Here is a 20,499-nt window from a genome sequence, read left to right on the forward strand (position 1 = left end):
TATTCGGCACTTCTGTGTTACGTCTACGAAAGCATATATACATATATATATATATATATATATATATATATACATATACATATATATATATATATACATATATACATATATACATATACATATATATATATATATATATACATATATATATATACATATATATATATACATATATATATACATATATATATATATATATATATATACATATATATATAATATATCTGAAGATAATTATTAAAGATATCAAAACCGAAAACATCAATCGATACACTTGAAATCGCATAGTTCCGCGGAATCATTCGTATGAAACATCGTTCAGTTCTGAATAAGGTTCTACACCACACAACCAGTTTCACCCTTGAAGAACCCTTTAGTTCGAAAAAAAAGTTTCACCGTCGGAACATTATAACTGTTAGCTATTGCTACAAAGGTTTATGATACATAAACATGTTTTCCATGCGACACGTAGAGAAAGGAATGCAATAGAGAAAACCCATCAACTCCAGCAAATAAAACTTGGGATTTTTTAATGTAATGTCGGTACCCTGACCATTTCAACAACCCAATTCTCCATTATCTAACGAATAGCACTTTAACGATACCGGCAACGGGATAGAGCAATCTAAATAAAACGGCACGGCGCATTATCTCCGTCTAATCGATATCCTGTGGCAAGCTGGGTCTCCTTCCCGCGGCTAAGGATCATCCACGAGAGACATCGAGACATCTCGTGAAGACGAGAGGGATGGTGAAAGGGCGGAGTCACGAGGCTGGCTGCCGAGCAAGCAAAAAGGATGCTGAAAGAAGCGGGGGTGGATTATACCGTAGATAAGGTGGAAGAATGCACGAAAAAAGTATATACCTTGAATGAGAGATGGAGAGAAGATTAAGAGAAGATGAATAACTCCTGTCAATTGCCGAACTCGATAGACCGTGGCTGCTGATGGAAATGGATGGTAGAGGCAAAGTACCAATGGAATGTTAGGGAGGTGGGGAACGATCACGTATCGTGCAGTGAAAAGGTGCATTCAAACGGGAGCGAAAGCGTGCTGATGGATTCCCATTACATTCTTTAAAGAGCTTTCCGGAACGGCATGCAGAGGTCCAATCGGCACAAACTGCTAAAACGAGCAAAAACAATGATCATTGCCCTCCTGTATACGTTACCTAAACCAGATACCGAAGGAAATGGTGATGACCTTAAGCTTTAATAGCACAACAAACGGTAAATCATTTCAAAATATTAACACATCTGTTGAATTCCACATATTCCGCATGTCATTAAATGTAATTAAGGACAGTGACAGTAGCAGCGTACAAATTAATACCACTTCGAACGGAGTTGAATGAGGCTTCATATTTTAACAAAATAATGTACATAGCAGAAAAATGTGCGAAATTTATAATGACGAACGGAAAATAATCTACCTCCATTAAACCGCAAATAGAAAAAATTAAAATACTGCTCCTTAATTCAGGCAATAATGTATTTTATCACCACTTATAAAGATTAGAATGAAGGCCCACGCTTTCGCGCTTTATGCAACAATTCCGTCATACATTCTAGGTGGCAACTGACGAGAAGTTTTAGAATAAAATTTTAAATCCATAACGAAATCTTTTGCTTTCTCCTTAATCATTATCCACTTCAACAGAGGTCAAGAGTTTTTCGATGAGTTGGCAATCCATTCCGAACATTACACTCTTGAATATATGGCAAGCGGTTAACGGAACACTTATTTAATAAAGAAAAAGGAAACTTTTAAAGCATTAATAGAAGGTCGTTAACCTCAATTTCCAATTATCAATGGGAATTAATAACATTCAACAGATTCAGGTGAGATGTAGTGTATGTTCGTCATTATGAGAAACAAATTTGCACTTTTCCGCAGATTGTAACGCGTTGTAAAATCGCGTTGAAGATGGACCTCTGACGATAGGTTGTACATATTTTCATAACCTTCCCCTTTAAAATTTCAGGTCTGTGGCCCAATTTCCGGGTCTATAAACGGACCCCCGGCTCTCTCAAGCAATTCACTGCACAACCAACTGCGTGAAACTAATAATCAAAACGAGAACTTCTAGCGATCTCAGGGAGGAAGGCTCGGATATTCACTTCATTTTGTCTGGTATGATACAACGAAACGAGACTTCAGGGCAGCCTCAGGGAGAAGTAGGGCTGATAACGGAGTCGGATTAAGTCGGCGGGAGGAAGACCGATGAAGAATGGAAGCACGGAAGGCAGTGAGTAATGAAAGAGTGAGATAGCACCGGTGAAAGAGATTGGGGAGCGAACACTGTGTGAGCGAGTGGGAAGGAAGTGGGAGGGCGGGGTTCTCTACAGGGTTATTCGCCGTCCGGGTGCGATGGAATCAATCGCGCCACTTACCGATAAGCACGGTAGAAAACGGGCTAAACGGGATGAATCCGGATGAGAATAAAAATCCATATTCGCTCGTGAAACAAACCTTAACGGCAGCAACGTCGATACCTGAACGAACGCCGACGGCCGCACGGATGAACTTCGGAATGAAAGCGGACCCTAAGTCTTGGCAATTCGTTACAAAGGATGTGTCGACGTGAATGAGCACAGGACGGGAGTCTCCTTACTCGGGTTTGGAGTGAGGCTTTGCAATGAGCGGGATTAACATGGTCTTAAATGTAATAAGAAGCTGTCTTCCGATCCAAGAGCAACTGAAAATACGAGAGTATTTTATTATCCTCATAAGTCTAAGCTGAAAGAACCTTAGCTACGAGGTTACTCGAAAGGAAATGATGTAACGTAGAGAGGCAGAAAGCTTTCCAAACAGTTTTTCTTACCTGATGGGAAAAAGGTTTCATTGCCGAACATATACAACAATCTGAGTGCACAACTTATAGCAAATAATCGGCTGAATACTCGTATTTACCTTCCATCTGAACTAATATGTACTTATCTGGGTGACGTGGAGATTATCGAAGTACTATTATCTTAATGGCGGGGTTGCTTAGTGAGTGATAACAGAGAATAATCTAGAAATATTTAGCCACAAAAGAGAACAACAAACTAAATGAATAAATGTTATCAAAATGTTCCTGAGTTACTTCAATTCATGTTTCCTAACATCAATTGAAATGTCTCAAAAACGAAAATCTAATTAAAAAGAGCATGCCTTGTATTACTATTAGTGTGAAGATATTAATGCTATTTAGAGGCATATTAAGAATTTAACTATTAGTAAAAATGAGATGATAACTTTCAATACTAAGAGTAAGTATATTGTAAAAGTATCCAAAGTTACAACAAATATACTACTTTGGGACATATTGTTCCACAGGTAATTCAACAAATCTTAATTTGTAATAAAATCAATAATTCAAAACCTCTTTCAAATCAGATGTGTGGCGGAATTGAAAAAACGGTGAATTAATTACACATACATAGAAAGCACATCTAACAGTGAAACTCAATAGTTCAGCAAGCCAATTGACGCAATAAATTAAATGGTACCAACACATCGAAAATTCGAGAGGGAAGTTGGAGTAAAAATTCAAAGCAGGGAACATTCTAACACACAAAAAATTAATTACAAACCAGCAGCGGTCCTAAGCAATGCATTTTCAGCCAATTTAACCCGGGCAATGAAACATATGAAAAGCTTATCAAAAATTTATGTGCAACGTGCAGCAGCCCAAATTACTTTAATTTTGATGCACTGAAGCCAACTGATAAATATTTCTAATATAATAGGGATGCAAACCAAACGCCCTTAAGTTTCTGCACAGCAAAACAATGCGTGAAACGATATCATGACGATGCTGAAGAAGTCTAGGGACAGAGGGAGCCGTACACCCGAGGGAAAGAACGGAATGGCATTAAAACCGGTCAGAGGGCGGGTAAGTTGGCGATCACGCAAATGCAAACCATTGATGTGCCCCAAAAACGCTCTAGCTTAATTCTGCCTCGCGGGGCAGTAGGCTGGAAATTTTCGCGTCGAAATGCTCCGAATGAACACCTGGAGTCTTCGGGTACTTTGAAAAACAAATTAGTGAAACGGGAACGCCTGAATGAGTCCTCGCGTCAAGATATACCATTCCGATACGAAAACGATAACAATAATAATTCGATACATTACTAACGACACATATGAACCTCAAGCAGCGATCAGGTGCTTAGATATGTATCACTGATAGCAACTGAAAACCAAATAAAAGCAAAGACGTGAGTCTATTTTTGCCTTTTATTTTCATTCTATACTCGTGAAATGTATTCCTCAAACATCTCGTTATTCTCAGTTTTGACTTGCATGCGTCTTGAGATGACTTACATGCTGAGGAAAAGGCAATAGAATCATGGAATACGCTAGGGTTGATTTAGAGAGGAATTGATTTAATTTTATGATGGGGCGTCAGCCATTTAATCAATCAAGGGATTCCAGAGAAAGTCGAGTATATTCCTGGAAGAATTTAAGAGGCAGAGGATAAATACAAATCATATTAAAATAAAAGAAACACGATTACAGAGGAAAAGAAAGACCTCGTTAAACAACAGAGTAAGAGGACATAAAATGGGGAGAAAATTCTCTCAAGTCCGCATTTTAGATAAAATGGTCATAACAGTTATAATGCTAGGAGGAGGACTGTGATAGCACAAGAAGTAATCAAAAGAAAGGAACTGATGAAATTAACTTTTAAATAAATAATTTAGGCAAGGATTAGTTAAGGCTTTAATGTGGATTACAGTGCTAAACAGGCCTACGAGGAAAGAAGATGGACGTATAGGAGATTTCAAAGACGTGATTTGGAAAGGGAAAAGATAAAGGATAGATATTTTAAAAAAATGGGAAAAGGTAGGCATGGTAGGAGAAGTGGGGAAAATATGAAGGCTATAATAGAAGTGAGTTTGCTAAGTAAACGAAGTAAATGAAGATTCAACTCTGAAGGCATTCAGGTAGGCAGGAAGTGAAAATACCTGAAAAATGACATAGTAATTTTATAGAAAGGTTACGCTTTGCAGTTGCACCTAAGTTCTGGTTTTTATAAGATAATGATATTATGAAAACATTTTCATAGTCTGTGCAAAACCTACCTTCCATCGGTAGACAATCTATAATAATCAAATTGTTATACAAATAAGACGAACTCTAACACAAACAACCTTAGAAAATGGCAATCAAAATTCACTAAAATATTCAAAAAAATTCATTCAAAATTAAATTCTCAATAAAATACTTGAATAATGCAAAACTGAATCAGTTCAGAGATTGGCTTTTCTCCAACGGCATGAACCTGAACAACTCTCCAAGATATCACGATAAAATGTGAAATTCAATCTAGTGAAATCATACACGAGTACACAGCGATTTAACTAAACTGTAGAAAAATACAGACATAAGAAATGAAGTGGGGCTGCATCGTTTAATGATCAGCATTTAAGCAATGCTTTCCCACTTATGCCTGAGATATGATGGGATCAACGAACTCATTAAGTCAAAGGCAATGACTCATTCGTAACTGAACTCCCCTCATGATTCTAAATCCTTCCTTCGTGCATATACACACTGGAACAAGAATAACACTCACTGGCGTATATTGCTTCTATACATGGGAAATGAGAATAAAATGAGTCAAATTCATGAGATAATTTTTCGCAGGCCAACTCATTTGCAGCATAAATATTTTCAGGAATGTATGACTTTCAGGATTTGGAAGTTATACGCTGAAAGCAATGAGTCAACAATATCGCTTGTAAAACGTTAGGTCATGGACTCCAAACCCTCTCCGGAAAAAACAATCTAAGTATACAGACCCTTAATAATTCACACAACTCTCGACACTTATTCAAATTCAGTAAGCATTCCATAAAATGGGAACGATACATATGCCCTGATTACTCAATGAATTTAACGGACGACTTCGATTTTCTATAATTACGGTTGAGAAAATTAACCACGGCGGCAGGAATGGTTAGATGGAACCCAGCTTAAAAATTTAGAAAATCTAAGCAGACAACTATATTCATGAATTTTAACTACACATAGACCTCTCAATAAGAGGCGCAGCCTTAGGCCAGCGATAAACGTTATATTTTCATAAGAGTAGTCCAAAGATGTGATATACGCCACATCAGTGTTAACAAATCCACAGAACCCAATACGAGGTGCGACAGGTGTCCTTTATGTTCTTCCAGAGACACACAAAAATGCGAACCGCTGACATACCATAGACATCAAACGGTATGCATCACGAACAACAATAATGCGAGCCTTAAAAAAGAATAACCTTGAACGAAGGAAAGAAAATCACAAAATCATTTGATTCAGACCATTCAGTAAAAAACATTATTGCGACAGTACAAATTCTATACGTGCATAACGTATGCACTCCGTAACTAAAAATTACACCATCTAAACGGATAATCCCAAACAAGCTGTAGTTAAATAAAATGCACCGATTATTCAGGCTAAGATTATACTCCTGGGAAACAGGTTGGCGTTAAAATAAATGGGAATTCACATTAATAATACCGTTCAAATAGGACCTACATCTGCACAATACCCTGAGAGCCACTGCAAAGGCATATGACAGGAGATGCTAGTGCACACGATTAGGACCACGTAAATATGGAGGAAAGGGATTTGAATATCAAGACATATTTGCTAATAATTTCTCTCTCTCTTACTCCTCGGTCGTGAATAGCGCGAGGACAGAACTAAACCTACGAGTATAAACTATGTATAGGCTCCGTATTAGGCGTACCTCCCTAATTTTATCGAGAACTAAGTACGAAAGAAATGACATTTCAAGTAAAAGTAGTAGTAGTAGTTTTAAGGGGAGGCGACCGACAGCTAAGGTCATTTGCGCCATAGGGGATGGACAGGAAAGGATGAAGGGTGGAGAGAAACCCGGCGTCGGCATTAGCCTGCTCTTTACGAAAGGCGCCAAGGGGTCCGCAGTTTAACGTCCCATCCGACGGACGGCGTACTCACTCAAAGTGCCTTCCACAAAGCACCTCAAGTAGGGATCGAGATACCTCTGAAAAATATTCAACACCGCCGGGATTTGAACCCGCGCCCTCAGGGTGGGAAGCCAGTACGTTAGCCCCCGCACCATCTCGATCCCCTCAAGTAAAAGTAGATGCATATACTCCAAGCCTCGTAAAGCTGAATTTTCACTAGTACACTTATTCAAAATGTATTTTTTTTGGCCAGTGGAATTTGAGGAAGACTAAAGAAATAGCAGGGAACCACTCGTTACGTTTGGAAGCCAACGAAAAACAGCTTCCAAATAGCTGGATGGAGCTCGGCGGGGGAATCAGTTTAGAGTTTATAGTTTGAAATATTTTTAAAACGTTACAAGAATAAAGGGAATTGGGATTGATTTACCGTAGCCTCTGCAATCCTGGTAAGAATTCGAGTAAAAAACAGTTCACCCTAAGGAGCAAGAAAAAGCGCCGGAATTGCCTATTTCGATTGAATATTTTCCACGATTCCGATGTAGATGCAAATTTATATCGTTTCAAAAGAAAACTAAACGGAAAATATTCAGTAATGATCAAGCAGAGTAAAATTGACTTCACCAAAGCAGCGAAATGGTCGATTATTCATGGATTAAACGCAGTGCTGTTATTTATCGCTGCCTAAGTTCCTCATAATATTAAGCAGAAATAATAGGTTCAAAATATAAATACTTTTTTCTCAACACATCATAATTTGGAATATCAAATTATTAACTCAACAGCCCGTAGAGTAAATTAATATGCTCGACCAGGGGACACTTTCCCATTATTATAATACCACTGCTTATCTAGAGACCGACACACACGAACGTACGTAACGTGCACAGCCGAAATGGTATCGGAGGAAAATATTAAGACAGTAAGACGATGAACATTTCGTTCTTAATTTGTCATCATCAGATGCAAAAGACCCTCCCACTGATTTTAATTCAATAATTCGGTCACTATGATTATTTAATATACAATATTTCGATTAAAAGAATTGATAGGTCTCGAAATTGTTGGATTAAGTGAAAATCCGCCACGATGTGCATGAGTAGGAATGTATGAAAATGATTTTCACTCAACTCAATTAAAATTTTAACAGGGGAAAGTTTAGATTAATTTATAGTTCACGTTCTAATGCAGCCCAGACATTGATAAAAATCAAATTTCCTCACACGCGGTAAGAAAATCAGAAAAAACATTTTACACTAATTATTTAGCAGTTTTTGTTCACCAGTAGGGCTCTTTATAGGCATTGCTCCATAAGGGGACTGGTATGAAGTTAGATCCTCATATTTAACAACGTGGATAAGTATACTATAATTCTGCCAACACTTAAATTTTTTTGCACTCCTAGTTCCCCTTATTCTGGATATTTATTTAACACATGGGGATTCCAAAACATAACCGATACAGTTGTGAGATAAAGCAGACTAAAACTGTGATTTTGGGAGGCACCAAGACCATAGATTATTTCATGAAATTTCACAAGAGAACATTATTTTCAGTTTTTCCGGCAAAAATATCATGAGAATCGGTAAGGAGTACATGTGCATCATTTTGTATAATCGGCACGAGGGCATTTTGGCAGGTGGTATTACGGCACTAAATATCAGTAACACGAATTAATAAAAAATTACGTGAACGTGGGTGAATGTGAAGTATTTTTAATTGAGGAACGGTAAACGGCACCATCGTTTTAAAGTACAAATATCACTTAAGGAGCACTTAAATCATTGTGCCTCCAATTTCCTCCGATATACTTAAGCCCTGGATGTAGGACTTCTATGGTCCACATTCAATCGTTCACCTCCTTTAAAGTCTGTCATTCGCAAACGTTTCCAATGTGCCTCCACGTCTTACACCCATCGTCTTCTGGGTCTACGTATTTTCCGTCCACCCACATCCCTAGTAATCAACTTGAAGATTCCTTTTTATAGGAGAGGGAAATAGTGCATACCCTATGGCGTGTGAAAATCGCACATTAAGAACAGGGAGGACAGTTCCTTTCCTTGTGCCATTGAGTTCCCTGCGTTAACTCTTTAATTCTGGCCTCTAATAGCAGCCTTTGCGTTTGAAATTTTCCGAGCATGTGTTCTAGCCTAACGAGTATTCTTGGCTTGATGAGGCACACACTGAACATTAATGTTTATTCATGTGTGCTCCTTATTCTCTATGACCCATTTTCACTCTTTCCACAGATCTACAAAGATTATTATCGCGCTAACTATCAACATATTTAAAGTCTATGCCTTGATGGCAATTTGCAACTGGTGACCTAATTTAAGTTTTATAACTTTGCGTTTGTTATACAAAACGGTATCCTAATTAATAATATTTTCTCGGGCATATACTTTTTCGGTAACCAATCGGTTTTCTTATTTCCCGCAGAATCGTATCCGTTATATAAGTTCAGTGCAAAAGGCAAATGAAGTGGCATCACTGTTTTTCAAATAATTGGTCTTCCACAGTCTCATTGCAGATAAAATGTTTTTATTTGTAATTAGATAAAAATAATTTTTTTCTAATAAAAACGATTTCTTTACTCCCTTTGGGAAAGTGGAAAACATTAGACGATTACGTTCGATGCATTTGAGACAGAAGTACAATTTATTTACTACGATCGTATTATTCAGAGGGCAACACCAGCTTTTTTTGGGCAAAGAAAGCGTTTCCAAAAGATTTTGCCTAATCATTACGGCAGAACATAAATGAAGAAAGACTGCGAATCTTCAAAAGAAGCCAGTTAAGTTTTCTTGGATATGCTCCAAAAATTCCTTCCAAAAGTTTTCCTTCCCGTGCTAAAATCCCCCACCATAGCTCACACATACATGAGACCAGTTTTATTGCCAAAATTGACTTTCTGAAACCAATGGACATTTTTAAAAACGTAAGCCGATGAAATAATCAATTGAAAAAGGTTTCCGGGTGATATGAAGTAAAAGTCATACACATTAGCATCAAAATAATTCCAAGCAAGCCTATTCTCGATGGCGAAAGCGCACGTAACTCATGCTGTGCCTACTTCACACATCCACCGCCTTGAGGAGATTTCGGATTCATCACACTTCAGCAGGTAGAGCTCATAATTAAAAGCAGAATTAACGGACGATGGAAACTGCATTCCATTTCTCAAAATTAAGTAAAGAATATAGGGACGTGGTAGCCTTAAAGTTAGCGTTCGGTAACTGACCTAAGGGCCCGGTTTCAAATATAGAAGAATCTGAACATTCACAGCTTGCCCAATAGTGATTTTTTGGGCCCAGATCTGTCAGATTTGCAAGTATTGCTGGAAGGAAATGTGGATTTCAACCGCTTTTTGCCTAGTACGAAATGAGCTCTAACCTAACATTTCAAAACAACTAAGTACTGTAACCTACTTCGACCCACACTTATTAAACCATTTCATGACATTAAATGAAAAAAATATTTACAGTGTGTGTAGTATCCAGGTTCCGAAAGCGTATGGTATACCTTTTTATCCAGATTGTTCACCGATTACGTAAAAAAAGCCATGGAAACTTAATGCAATGGTTACCTTCAGATTTACAAACAAAAACTACAGCACTTGTTTGAATAAAAATTAAACCAAAGATACAGCGGTAGAAGAGATCAAACTCCAAACCTTAAATAACAGAGCTATAACGCAGAATATTGACCTGCGCTTATTTACCTACAGTTTCTAAGGCAAGGAACGTATACAATAGGAACATTTTATGCAATTTTATATTTTATAAAACTTTTATTTGCAACCCGAGATCATTATTAACTTACAAGCGTTCAAAAATTTGTTAAATTTATTTGGGGAATGTAAAACGATATAGAATACTAAAATAAACGTTAAAATAGGAGGGGAAAAACTAGAGCAGGTGGAGCAGTTTACATAGCTTGGCAGTGTCGTGGACCAAGGAGGTCTAAGTGGTAGGGACATAAAAAGAAGAATTGCATTAGGAAAAGAAGCTTTCACGCGGAGGGAAATTGACGGGGGGAGGATATGGGATTGTTAACAGAAATCCAAAGGAGGCAGGAAGTTGAATGCAGAGCATTTTGATTGGCGATCGGATGCTGAAGACTGTGATAGAATGGAGAACGTTAGGCAAGGGGGAGGAAAAGAATAGGTATGTTGGAATTATGGAAGAATTATTCGGAATTGAAGATGGGTTTGTTGTAGAGTTAGATGCCGGGTTGCGCTTTGTTTCAAGTAGAAAAGACATTTATCGTTGCACAGTTTTTGTCCATACAAAGCCAACCATAAGGGTAAAATACTGCTAACCATTCAATATATAATCAAACTTAAGTTTTGAATGACTGCTTTTCACAAATATCCAGCACGACACACGAGTTTTCAGTTTTGACGGCCCTCGCTTCCTGAACATAGCCACAAAACCCTATCTATTGAGTTTGCCACTTCACTTTAGACAATCTAGCACTAATAAATTTTCATCAAATGAATTTAAACCTCCACATTCGGCGATAGCAGCAATAATGGCACTTTCACTGATACCAGCGACCGCTTGCACGCAACAATGGGACACCTCCATACCAAAACACTCCCCAGCTGAAGTGAAAACAATTCTTCGTGATCCAATCCGGGTGTGCAACTCCAGAAGAACTTAAATCATGAGATCTGACGGAATCGAGGCTAAAAAATCGACAACATGTCATCGTCGTTTCCATTAACCCTTCGCAATGTGCCCCGGGGGCAACGGAAGTGAGAAGCATACATTAAATCCAGCAGAGTGAGGTGGATCGGCAGAAGACCACCGAATGATACGGGTGTCCGTCCATCGGGACACTTCCATCTCATCCGAGGCAATTGGGGCAAGGCGAGGGGCCAAGCGTGCCAGTCTCATTCCTCCCGGCGGCGCCGACCATCGGGGCGAGAAGAAAGACAAGGTTGCGTGGCAGGATGGAGAGAGAGGAGGAGGAGAAGCTGAGGAGGAGAGTGGCAGCTGAGGAGCGCTCGGGCCGCAAGGGGGAAGGGAAGAAGCATGGGGGAAGGAGAGAACTCCCTTCGCCTACCGCCGGCTATTTCCGTCATCCTCGTGTTTGGATTCCCCCGTGCCTTCCGGATCCACGCGGCTTCTTGGCCCAGACCTCGACGGTAGACGACGACTCCCTCCCTCACCCTCGGGCCACCAGCGCATACCATCGTGTGCCGAAGATGCTCCACATGATACAGAGACTGATATGATTTCCCGGGAGGGGATGAACGACGCAGAGAGAGACTTCGGGCTTTTTGAAAGGGACCAAAATAAACAAACATACACAAACGTATGCTCTAGGAATGATACATGTACCTTTACACTGGACGAAAAAAATAGTTGTGAAAACTTCTCTCACGAACAACGGTTAAGTTCTCGAGAGACCCATGGTGATGAACTAGCGAGTATTAAAAAGGCCACATGCCAAGAGTTAATTTTAAGCAGGGCATCCCAACTCTATTCCACGCTAAGGCATCGCACGGACTAAATAAACACAGGACCTCGTGAAGGCAGCTTGAAATCAACAGAAACGTAGAAATTTTCTTTTTTCGACAAATAAATAAAATTAAACAGAAAACGTACGTTTTAATATTTTAAAACAATTATTCCGATTTCATTAATCTTAATATGAATCATTTAACTCAAAAAGTTCAAAAATGGCATCCATTATGCGCCGAGTAATACTAATTGAAGCTCCTATTTTTTACAAAAAATAGTGTATTGCTACCTCATGGATACCTACCTTCATCGACATCCGAATATATAAATTGTCAAATTCCAAAGAAACTGCGGGAGATGCCGCAAGAGTAACTTTTAACGGAGTCATCCGCTAATGTGCAATTCAATGCAACAATTTCACGGAGTGAAAAATTCAGAGTTTAAGATAACGCCTCGATAGCTTAACTGGCTGAAGCACTCTACCGGATACTGAGGGATCTGGGTTCGAATCCCAGTCAAGGCGAATGATTTTTTACACTCTGAAACAGTTGCATATAAATTGTCGGTTATTCCTGGTAACTTGTCGCGGATCGAAACATCTTTACTGGAGATTTTCCTGTACAAAATCATAGACCGCACGCAATTGAATGATCACAATATGCAGCTAGCTGAGGAATGTAGAATTCGAACGTCTTCTCGCGATTATCAATTAGTAGCTGCCCACCCACGACAACCATTTCTCAATAAGCTAAAACGCGAACACCTAACCTGTCAGCACGAATTCACTGAGCAATAATCAGCTTATTACACTAACTTTTGGAGTTTGAGCGCCGGTAGAATTGAAAGGGGCTGGAGGGTAGATAAAATATAACGTCCTTATTACTCGTATCCGTCTTTTTCCCTCCACCTCCGTCAACAGTAATTTCACTTCCTCTCATCGAACAACTTTGGTTACTGTAAAGGGACGGGCTAACGAAAGAAAACATGGATTGTTTTTGGGTACATATCTAAAATCTAGGGGGGTACGGTTCTCGGCGAATGCCGACCTCGTTACCCTATCAGCGCTCCGAAATGACACCCTAATGCGAGAATACCGAGTGAGAGATTTCCTTACACCCTGGGGCTTGCTAGCATTTTGAGCAACGCGCTCGCTTGCCGACCGAAGATGGAGGGGTCGAGTCCAGTCACAGCCCAATACGAATTTGGTCGCAACTACTGTCCGGTCGATCGAAAACAATTATTACAATTGTGCACCTCTTACAGCAATAATCATTTTTAAACAGGCCGTATATGCTCCATAACGGGACCTTTTCTTGAAAAAAACGCACAGCACGTTTTTACCTATGGTTTTGAATTTCCTGAACGCTTCAAAGCGCGACTGTTGTCACGGTTGGGGGTGTGGTCTTATATACAAGGACACAATAACTTTCATCAATCAATGGCTTGTGTAGATCACATGATTCCGTCAAATGAGAACAAAATATGATGAAACCTGAATAAAAGTAGACTGAAAAACTTTGGCCCACAAATAAAATTCGTGCATAATATTATTAAAACAAGTACGCTCGGAGGCACAATCAACTACACTACACAACATGAAAAAGTACACAACACCGTGTAATACGAACCGAAAGGTCACGCTTCTGTGACGAAGAGAGAAAAGATTTTCAATTAGCATCGCCTAAATTGGTGCTTCTGGGAGAACAATATTTTTTCGAAAGCTACCGACACAGCTATGTCAGAAGTAGGCAAACTCTCTAATCATTGTTCTCTAGTTTTCGTTTCGATGCACTTCCTGGGACACGTGGGGTTGCCTTCGCATGGAGAAATTCCGCACGGCAAATTTCTTTGAGCAACAAAGGCCATTACGGAGGGAAAATCCACTGTCGCGGAAGAAGGTCCCCTCGGAGAAATGGACAAGTTGTGCCGGGTGTCCCTCAAACGATGACACCAGCAGTGACAACTAAAAACAGTGAAAAATATTCTTAGGGAACATTTTCAATCTCATTCGTGTCGTGAGGTTAACACTGCGCCAGTGTGACAGAAAGATCGCTCCGATGTCAGAAGTGAGAGGAAAACGGTGTAAACCTTTCTTCCTCAAAATCATCGAGGAGAGAAAAAGAGTCCGCGAGGTGTCGACACTAGGGCACACATTCCGCGTGCTTGGCGAATGATGATACACATGGATTTTAATTTTGGAGAGCATTTAAAGCACGAGGGCTATTCACGGCATGACACGAGGATAGCGGATGACCTCACTCAACCTCCTCCATGTGACGTCAAGCAAACGACGCCACAAGTCGCCTAAACTTCTTCAAAAGTATTAGCGAGTTTCATCTCACGAGCGCAACAGACGAGGCAGTCACGAATACAATCGCCCGTTTGTTTCTACACATTAGTCAAAAAGAGAAACTTACACCGCGGTACGTATTCTTTATGGGTTTTTTCCCAAGAGTCGATTCACTTTTTCTCTTGTTCTCGCAATTATTGTTTCCATGGATTGGGCTGATTTTCAATCACATAACTGCAGTCAACCAATCCAACCCCAACGTGAAAAATCCTTTCGCAATAGAATTTCCGCAGGGTGCATCCATTCAAGTACGGAATTTCGCTAAGATGAATGCAATTTGATTGCAAAGCCTACGAATGAGTGGATGCCTAAGAAAATTTAAACAAAAAAAATTCCAGCGCAACAGCACACTCAAGCCTTCATTAAGCAAATGGTAAACACACATGGGATGACCATCAAATATACCAGGTGAGGGATCGGAATGGTGCGGTGGCTAATGCACAAGCTTCCCAACCCGAGGGCAGCAACATAACACAAGATAAGTTCTCCGTGTGTTTCCTTAATCCCATATCCTTTGTTTCGCACAAAATTTTAGTGGCACTATTTGTCTCTGGTATCCAGATCCCTCCTTGAGATGCTATGTGGAGAGCACTTTAAGTGAGCTCACCGTCCGTTGGATGGGACGTTAAAACTGTAAACCCCTTTGCGCCGTTTCGTTGAGAGTAGGCTTATGCCGACGCCGGGTTTCTTTCCGCCCTTGCTCCATTCGCTGATTATCCTAACCCTACCAACTTAACTAACCAACTATCCCCAATGGTTAAAATGACCTTAGCCGTCGGTCACTCCCCTAACAACTAATAACACCAATATATAAGTAAGGTGCATCACTTTTATTTTTATCGAACGATAACAAATTATACCGAAACTGCAGAGTCAAAAATTCTAGTGAGCCTGCTCTTACTAATACCGTTGGATGTCATTATTATTTATCATAAACGGCATCAAATATTGATGAACGTTTATCATTTCTCTCGCACCAAAGCCACATGATTTTCCGAGGGCAGTTCTATAGCACATTTGCGATATATATTTTTCCAATCCACTGATCTCCGAGAACTTAAAGACATCAAATGTTTGATTCGCTAAAATGATGAGAATGAGTCCAGGAATCCCAACAAGATAGCCATTTGAACAAACTAGGGAGGGGCAAACTGTGAGAATTTGGCAATACCATGTCTACTCAAAACTAAAACAAATAGAGATATATCAAATTTTTGCTGCTTGCCGATGGCACGGGTCCACTTTAAGAAATTTCAGAACCTGCGGTTCCACTGCTAAAAATCTTTCATTTCCCAACAGCGTGTAGCGACTCACTGAAATTTTTCATTTAATTTAGACTAACTCCCAATGGAGTTCTCTTAGATTCAAGCATTTCGCCAGCACCAGAATTTTTTAACGAGGCAAATCGAAATAACAGAATATCCACGTAAACATAGGGCACGGAGATTAAGGTTTTTAATACTTTAGATGAAGTACGTTGCTCAATATCCCCTGACGTGATTCAACTATTAATTATGTTCTACTCCTGTAAAAGCCTTGTTAGCGAAATTATTTCGAGGGCGAAGCCCGTAACCGAACATCAAGCATTTCTTGAAGGAATTAATCTGCGCCTTATAACTTTCCTGTACCTTATCTAATCCACGGCTATTTAAAACACAAGAGATTTTGTAGGGGGCTTCATGACAATCACGTTACCTTATCTTAAAAGCTTAAGATTACAATCAATGTGGTGATGCACAGAATCCGCAGCATTTAATGGGAATAGAAGGCTCCTGATAAAATTATTTCCGAGAGAGGTCACACTTAGTCGAACATTTTTCTATGTTATAGCCTAAAGTTTATGACGCTCAACCGGCTTCATTTCGCAAATGATCGTGCCCCCATCCAATTAGGCGTGTTCGCTGCCTCCTGTGAACTTGCCGTGAAGGCACACACTTCTGAACTCGTACTTGACGCACTCTCGCTCCGATGAATCCCATAACCTTGGCTTCGCACAAGAGCAATCCACTGAATGACGCGAAACTGCAAATTGCTTCTCCCAAACACTAATTAAATTCCAGTGAAATACACATTAACTATTTGACCTCGAGAAATTCCTGCAACCATGCAGCAGTTTAAACAAAATATACTTGAAACGGTTTAAGTACATATTAAACTTATATATTCGAATCCTTAAGTACGAGGTAAACTACTGAGTAGAGGAAAAAATAAGACCGATCTACATTTCCAATTATGAAAAACTCATTCTGATGCCAACTGAAATCAGCATCCACAAATAGAAGTACACCAATCCTCTCGTCATGATCCCTTTAACGCAGAACAAAAAATCAAAGGTGAGAAAGACACAATTAATTATTTGCAAATAATAGTCTAAATATTTCCCGAAGAATCGATATGAACGAGAATTTACGTAATTCCTCGGACAAAAAAATTCTTCCTTGGGTTTCAACTTGATGAGATAAGGGTCGGCTAATGTGTACTTGAAGAGAGTAAACATAAAACAAATGAGCTAATAAGCGTTTATTTCTCATGGCTACAATGGGTTTAATGAGAAACAAGATGAAACCCGAGGGATGAATGAGGGCTATGACATAATGAATGATTTAATCAGAGTTCTCACATGGCCATTCATTCTGAATGCAGTAAGCTAAATCTATTTACCCACAAAATGGCATTCGGCTAAAATCAAATAATTTTTTAAAGCGTTGTGAGTATTATTAGGCTTCAGAAAGCACGATAAATTATACCCTTGTCGGAATTAAATTTTTTTCACGATATCCTTTAGACGACGGACATTAAATTATTACGCTTGGTATTCTACTGTTTAAGGTAGGTTTTGGACGGTCACAGACTGAAAAACGATTCATTTCTTTGCCTCTCCTACCTAAACACAACCTAACATCACCAAATTATTAGCAACGAACAGTATCATCCCGAAAAGTCCGCTCAAGGATGGATGCGAGATTGAGGTCTGCGGAAACGAACCAAAACACTAACAATTTTCACCAAACATTTAATTTTCAAAAATAATATGAACACAGTTTTCACCAAGATGAAACTTCATAGAGCCATTCTAGATCGACTAATGCGCAGAGTACGCTTACGCCAATCCAGAGGTTGTGGGTTCGAAACCTAACACGGGCCTATGTTTGACTGCGATATTGTTCACTAATGTGATTACTGTGCGCTACACCCTAACCTGTCCACGCGCATTGGGCCAAAATACTAATATTTGTTAAAATATTGGTTACCACTTTCAGTATCTGGGCAAATATCACGCCATCAAAATCAATATGCAACGAGTCACAGGGGTCACATATAAATGGTTATAATATTAACTGCCCTGGAAGTTACTGTCAGACATAGCGGACAGCATTTTCACACTTGAATTATGTTACTGAGGTCAGACTATGCTGACAATAACTCCAGGATAAGAATCAATCTCTTTATCTACTGATAGTCGCAATCGCATGACAAGTTAAATATAAAAACTGCGACACTTCAAAAGCTGGTAAAATGCAATCGAAGATTAATATCAAGCGATAGATACAATGATTTTCTTCTGTCCTCCATATATACCACCGAATATCTGGGATTAAACACTGTTACATTATTACTGTAATAAATCGGATTGCATAAATATCTCACGGTCTAGTTACAACTTAAATAACTTCAAAAATGTTAGTGTATACCTGAATATGTACAAAAAAATTAGTTATGCAATAAATAAATTAACTAGTCTTAGTTGACTACTCCTAATCCATTTGGATATGCATAACAAAAACATTTAACTCTTGACATATCGATAGGACGAAGCAAAAAAAAACATATTCGCCACATTTACCCAAAACTCATTAAAACAGTATTACAACCAGAAATATATCATTTTTTGTTAATCAGTGGCTACAGTTAAATGAAATTTCTTTAACTCCCATGTCACAGTTCAGTAGTTCTGAACGCCATGCATTGCAGTAACAGATCCCAGGAAGTACAGTTAATTCTGTATACACACGATAAAAATTCAAAACCTCGCTTTCCTATTCTATCACGTTATACATAATTATAATAGGTTCAAACCTTGAGTACACAAAACGTTGGCCATCGCAGTGTGATTAACAAGATACAAATCAGACAAAATAAATGCTATTACGATTACTTATAACCAAATTCAAACGATTTGCTAGTGAAATAGTAACTTTATTCTATTTTCGAAGCACCCTGGATGCCGTTAAAAGAATAGAGTAGTAAATTGAATCAAGATAAAATACCCATACCGATCCGAGATAGTAGGCCATGGGCAATTACATTTTTCAGCAAATGTAATGACTTAAAATACATAGACCCAAGGAAATAGCATGTATTTTTAGTTGATAATTCTACTAATATTACATAATAGAGTGCTAAGTCAATATTCCAGTCACAATACCTGTTATATTCTGCAGGTCCCCAGTGCAATCCTTAACGTCAGCCATCTTAGCACCAGTCATCCACTTCAATGCATGACGGATATCATAAGAAACAAGAGCAGACGGAAAGGCGTCGTGCTAATGCCACAATTTTGAACAAGGCATATTTTTTGACTTACGATATCTTGTGACTTCTGCGCTGTCCTCTAAATTTGTTGTTTATTAAACGTCGCTGAATTGAGTAAATCTAATTGTTAAACATCAACGAAGCGATTACATGACATCCGCAATAAGGGTGTATTTGTGCTATAAGGTTTGCAGAGCGGGTAATGGGCGTAGCCCACAAAATGTTTTATTTTTTTACGATTCACAGTGATTAAATGCGTGCTCCGAAAATTAACTCCGGAAAATGAATAGCCTATGGCCCCTAAATAAATTACCATTTGGTTCTCTAGGTCTTGATGATTGAAATATTCGTACTATGCTGGATTTAAGCGCGTCTTTTTACATTGAGAAGCGAAAATAATAGCAAGGTCGATGCACAAAAGGTTAGTCGTGAAAAAGTAACCGGTGTGAAATTAAATTTGTGATTCCAGACTGCCAAAAGATTCTAGGGTATAAAAATAGAAGTATGTTCCGACCATTATCGTTTGTGCTGTTTATTAACTTCCTTTCTATAGTATTCCAGCCTCTCTCACAACTTGTATTGCTTTTATAATTTCCCTTTTTCTGGTTATAAGATAACTTAAAGTGCCCCAGCGTCAATATTACAGATTCAACCTCCTTAAAGCTAAAATCAATTTATTATATGCTGATTTGTGCTCCTATGCAGCCTCATAAAAAACAATTCTGATTCAACATATTTTTACATCTAATATTTTGCGTTTCACAGGTTAGTTGGGAGAGATGGTTTAAAATGTCTTAGTTTATCTTTAAAATAACTTTAGAAGACTGACCAATAGTTGTGATAAATAGCTACCTGGTATCCATGATATTTTATGATAACTTGAGTATCAAGAAACATGGCATAAAAAGAAACAGTTATTATGCATATGGCAAAATAAATTGCAGCTTTGGAGCTCAATTTTACGCAGATTTTCCCTTTTTATGGATATATTGCAATACATGACGAATTTATATTGCTTTTATTCGAAATTGTCACTAACCACAAATTGCACAATGCCTCTCAGTACACAGCATTTATTGAATGCGCTCCTATGGCCTTATGTCACCTTGATTTTGATCCAGCAGAATTTCCTAAATTTGTCAGAATGCCATATGGTACTGTCGCATTAGGGCAATAACTGCAAGTATTCCTGTCTATTACAACAGAAA

General features: G+C 38.8%; 1 protein-coding gene across 1 annotated transcript in view; it reads right to left on the reverse strand.

The window, feature by feature from the left end:
* Positions 1-19,282, reverse strand: part of ens (MAP7 domain containing protein ensconsin) — a 202,334-nt gene extending 183,052 nt beyond the window's left edge. Inside the window, exon 1 of the mRNA XM_071593201.1 lies at positions 19,185-19,282. Within this exon, the coding sequence (XP_071449302.1) occupies positions 19,185-19,245 (61 nt within the window). The 5' untranslated portion in view covers positions 19,246-19,282. The remainder of the gene's footprint in view (positions 1-19,184) is intronic.
* Positions 19,283-20,499: the final 1,217 nt, after the last annotated feature.

The sequence above is a fragment of the Hetaerina americana genome, unplaced genomic scaffold (assembly GCF_022747635.1).
Source record: "Hetaerina americana unplaced genomic scaffold, ioHetAmer1.1.p SCAF_53, whole genome shotgun sequence".
In the NCBI taxonomy this organism is placed as follows: Eukaryota; Metazoa; Arthropoda; class Insecta; order Odonata; family Calopterygidae; genus Hetaerina; species Hetaerina americana.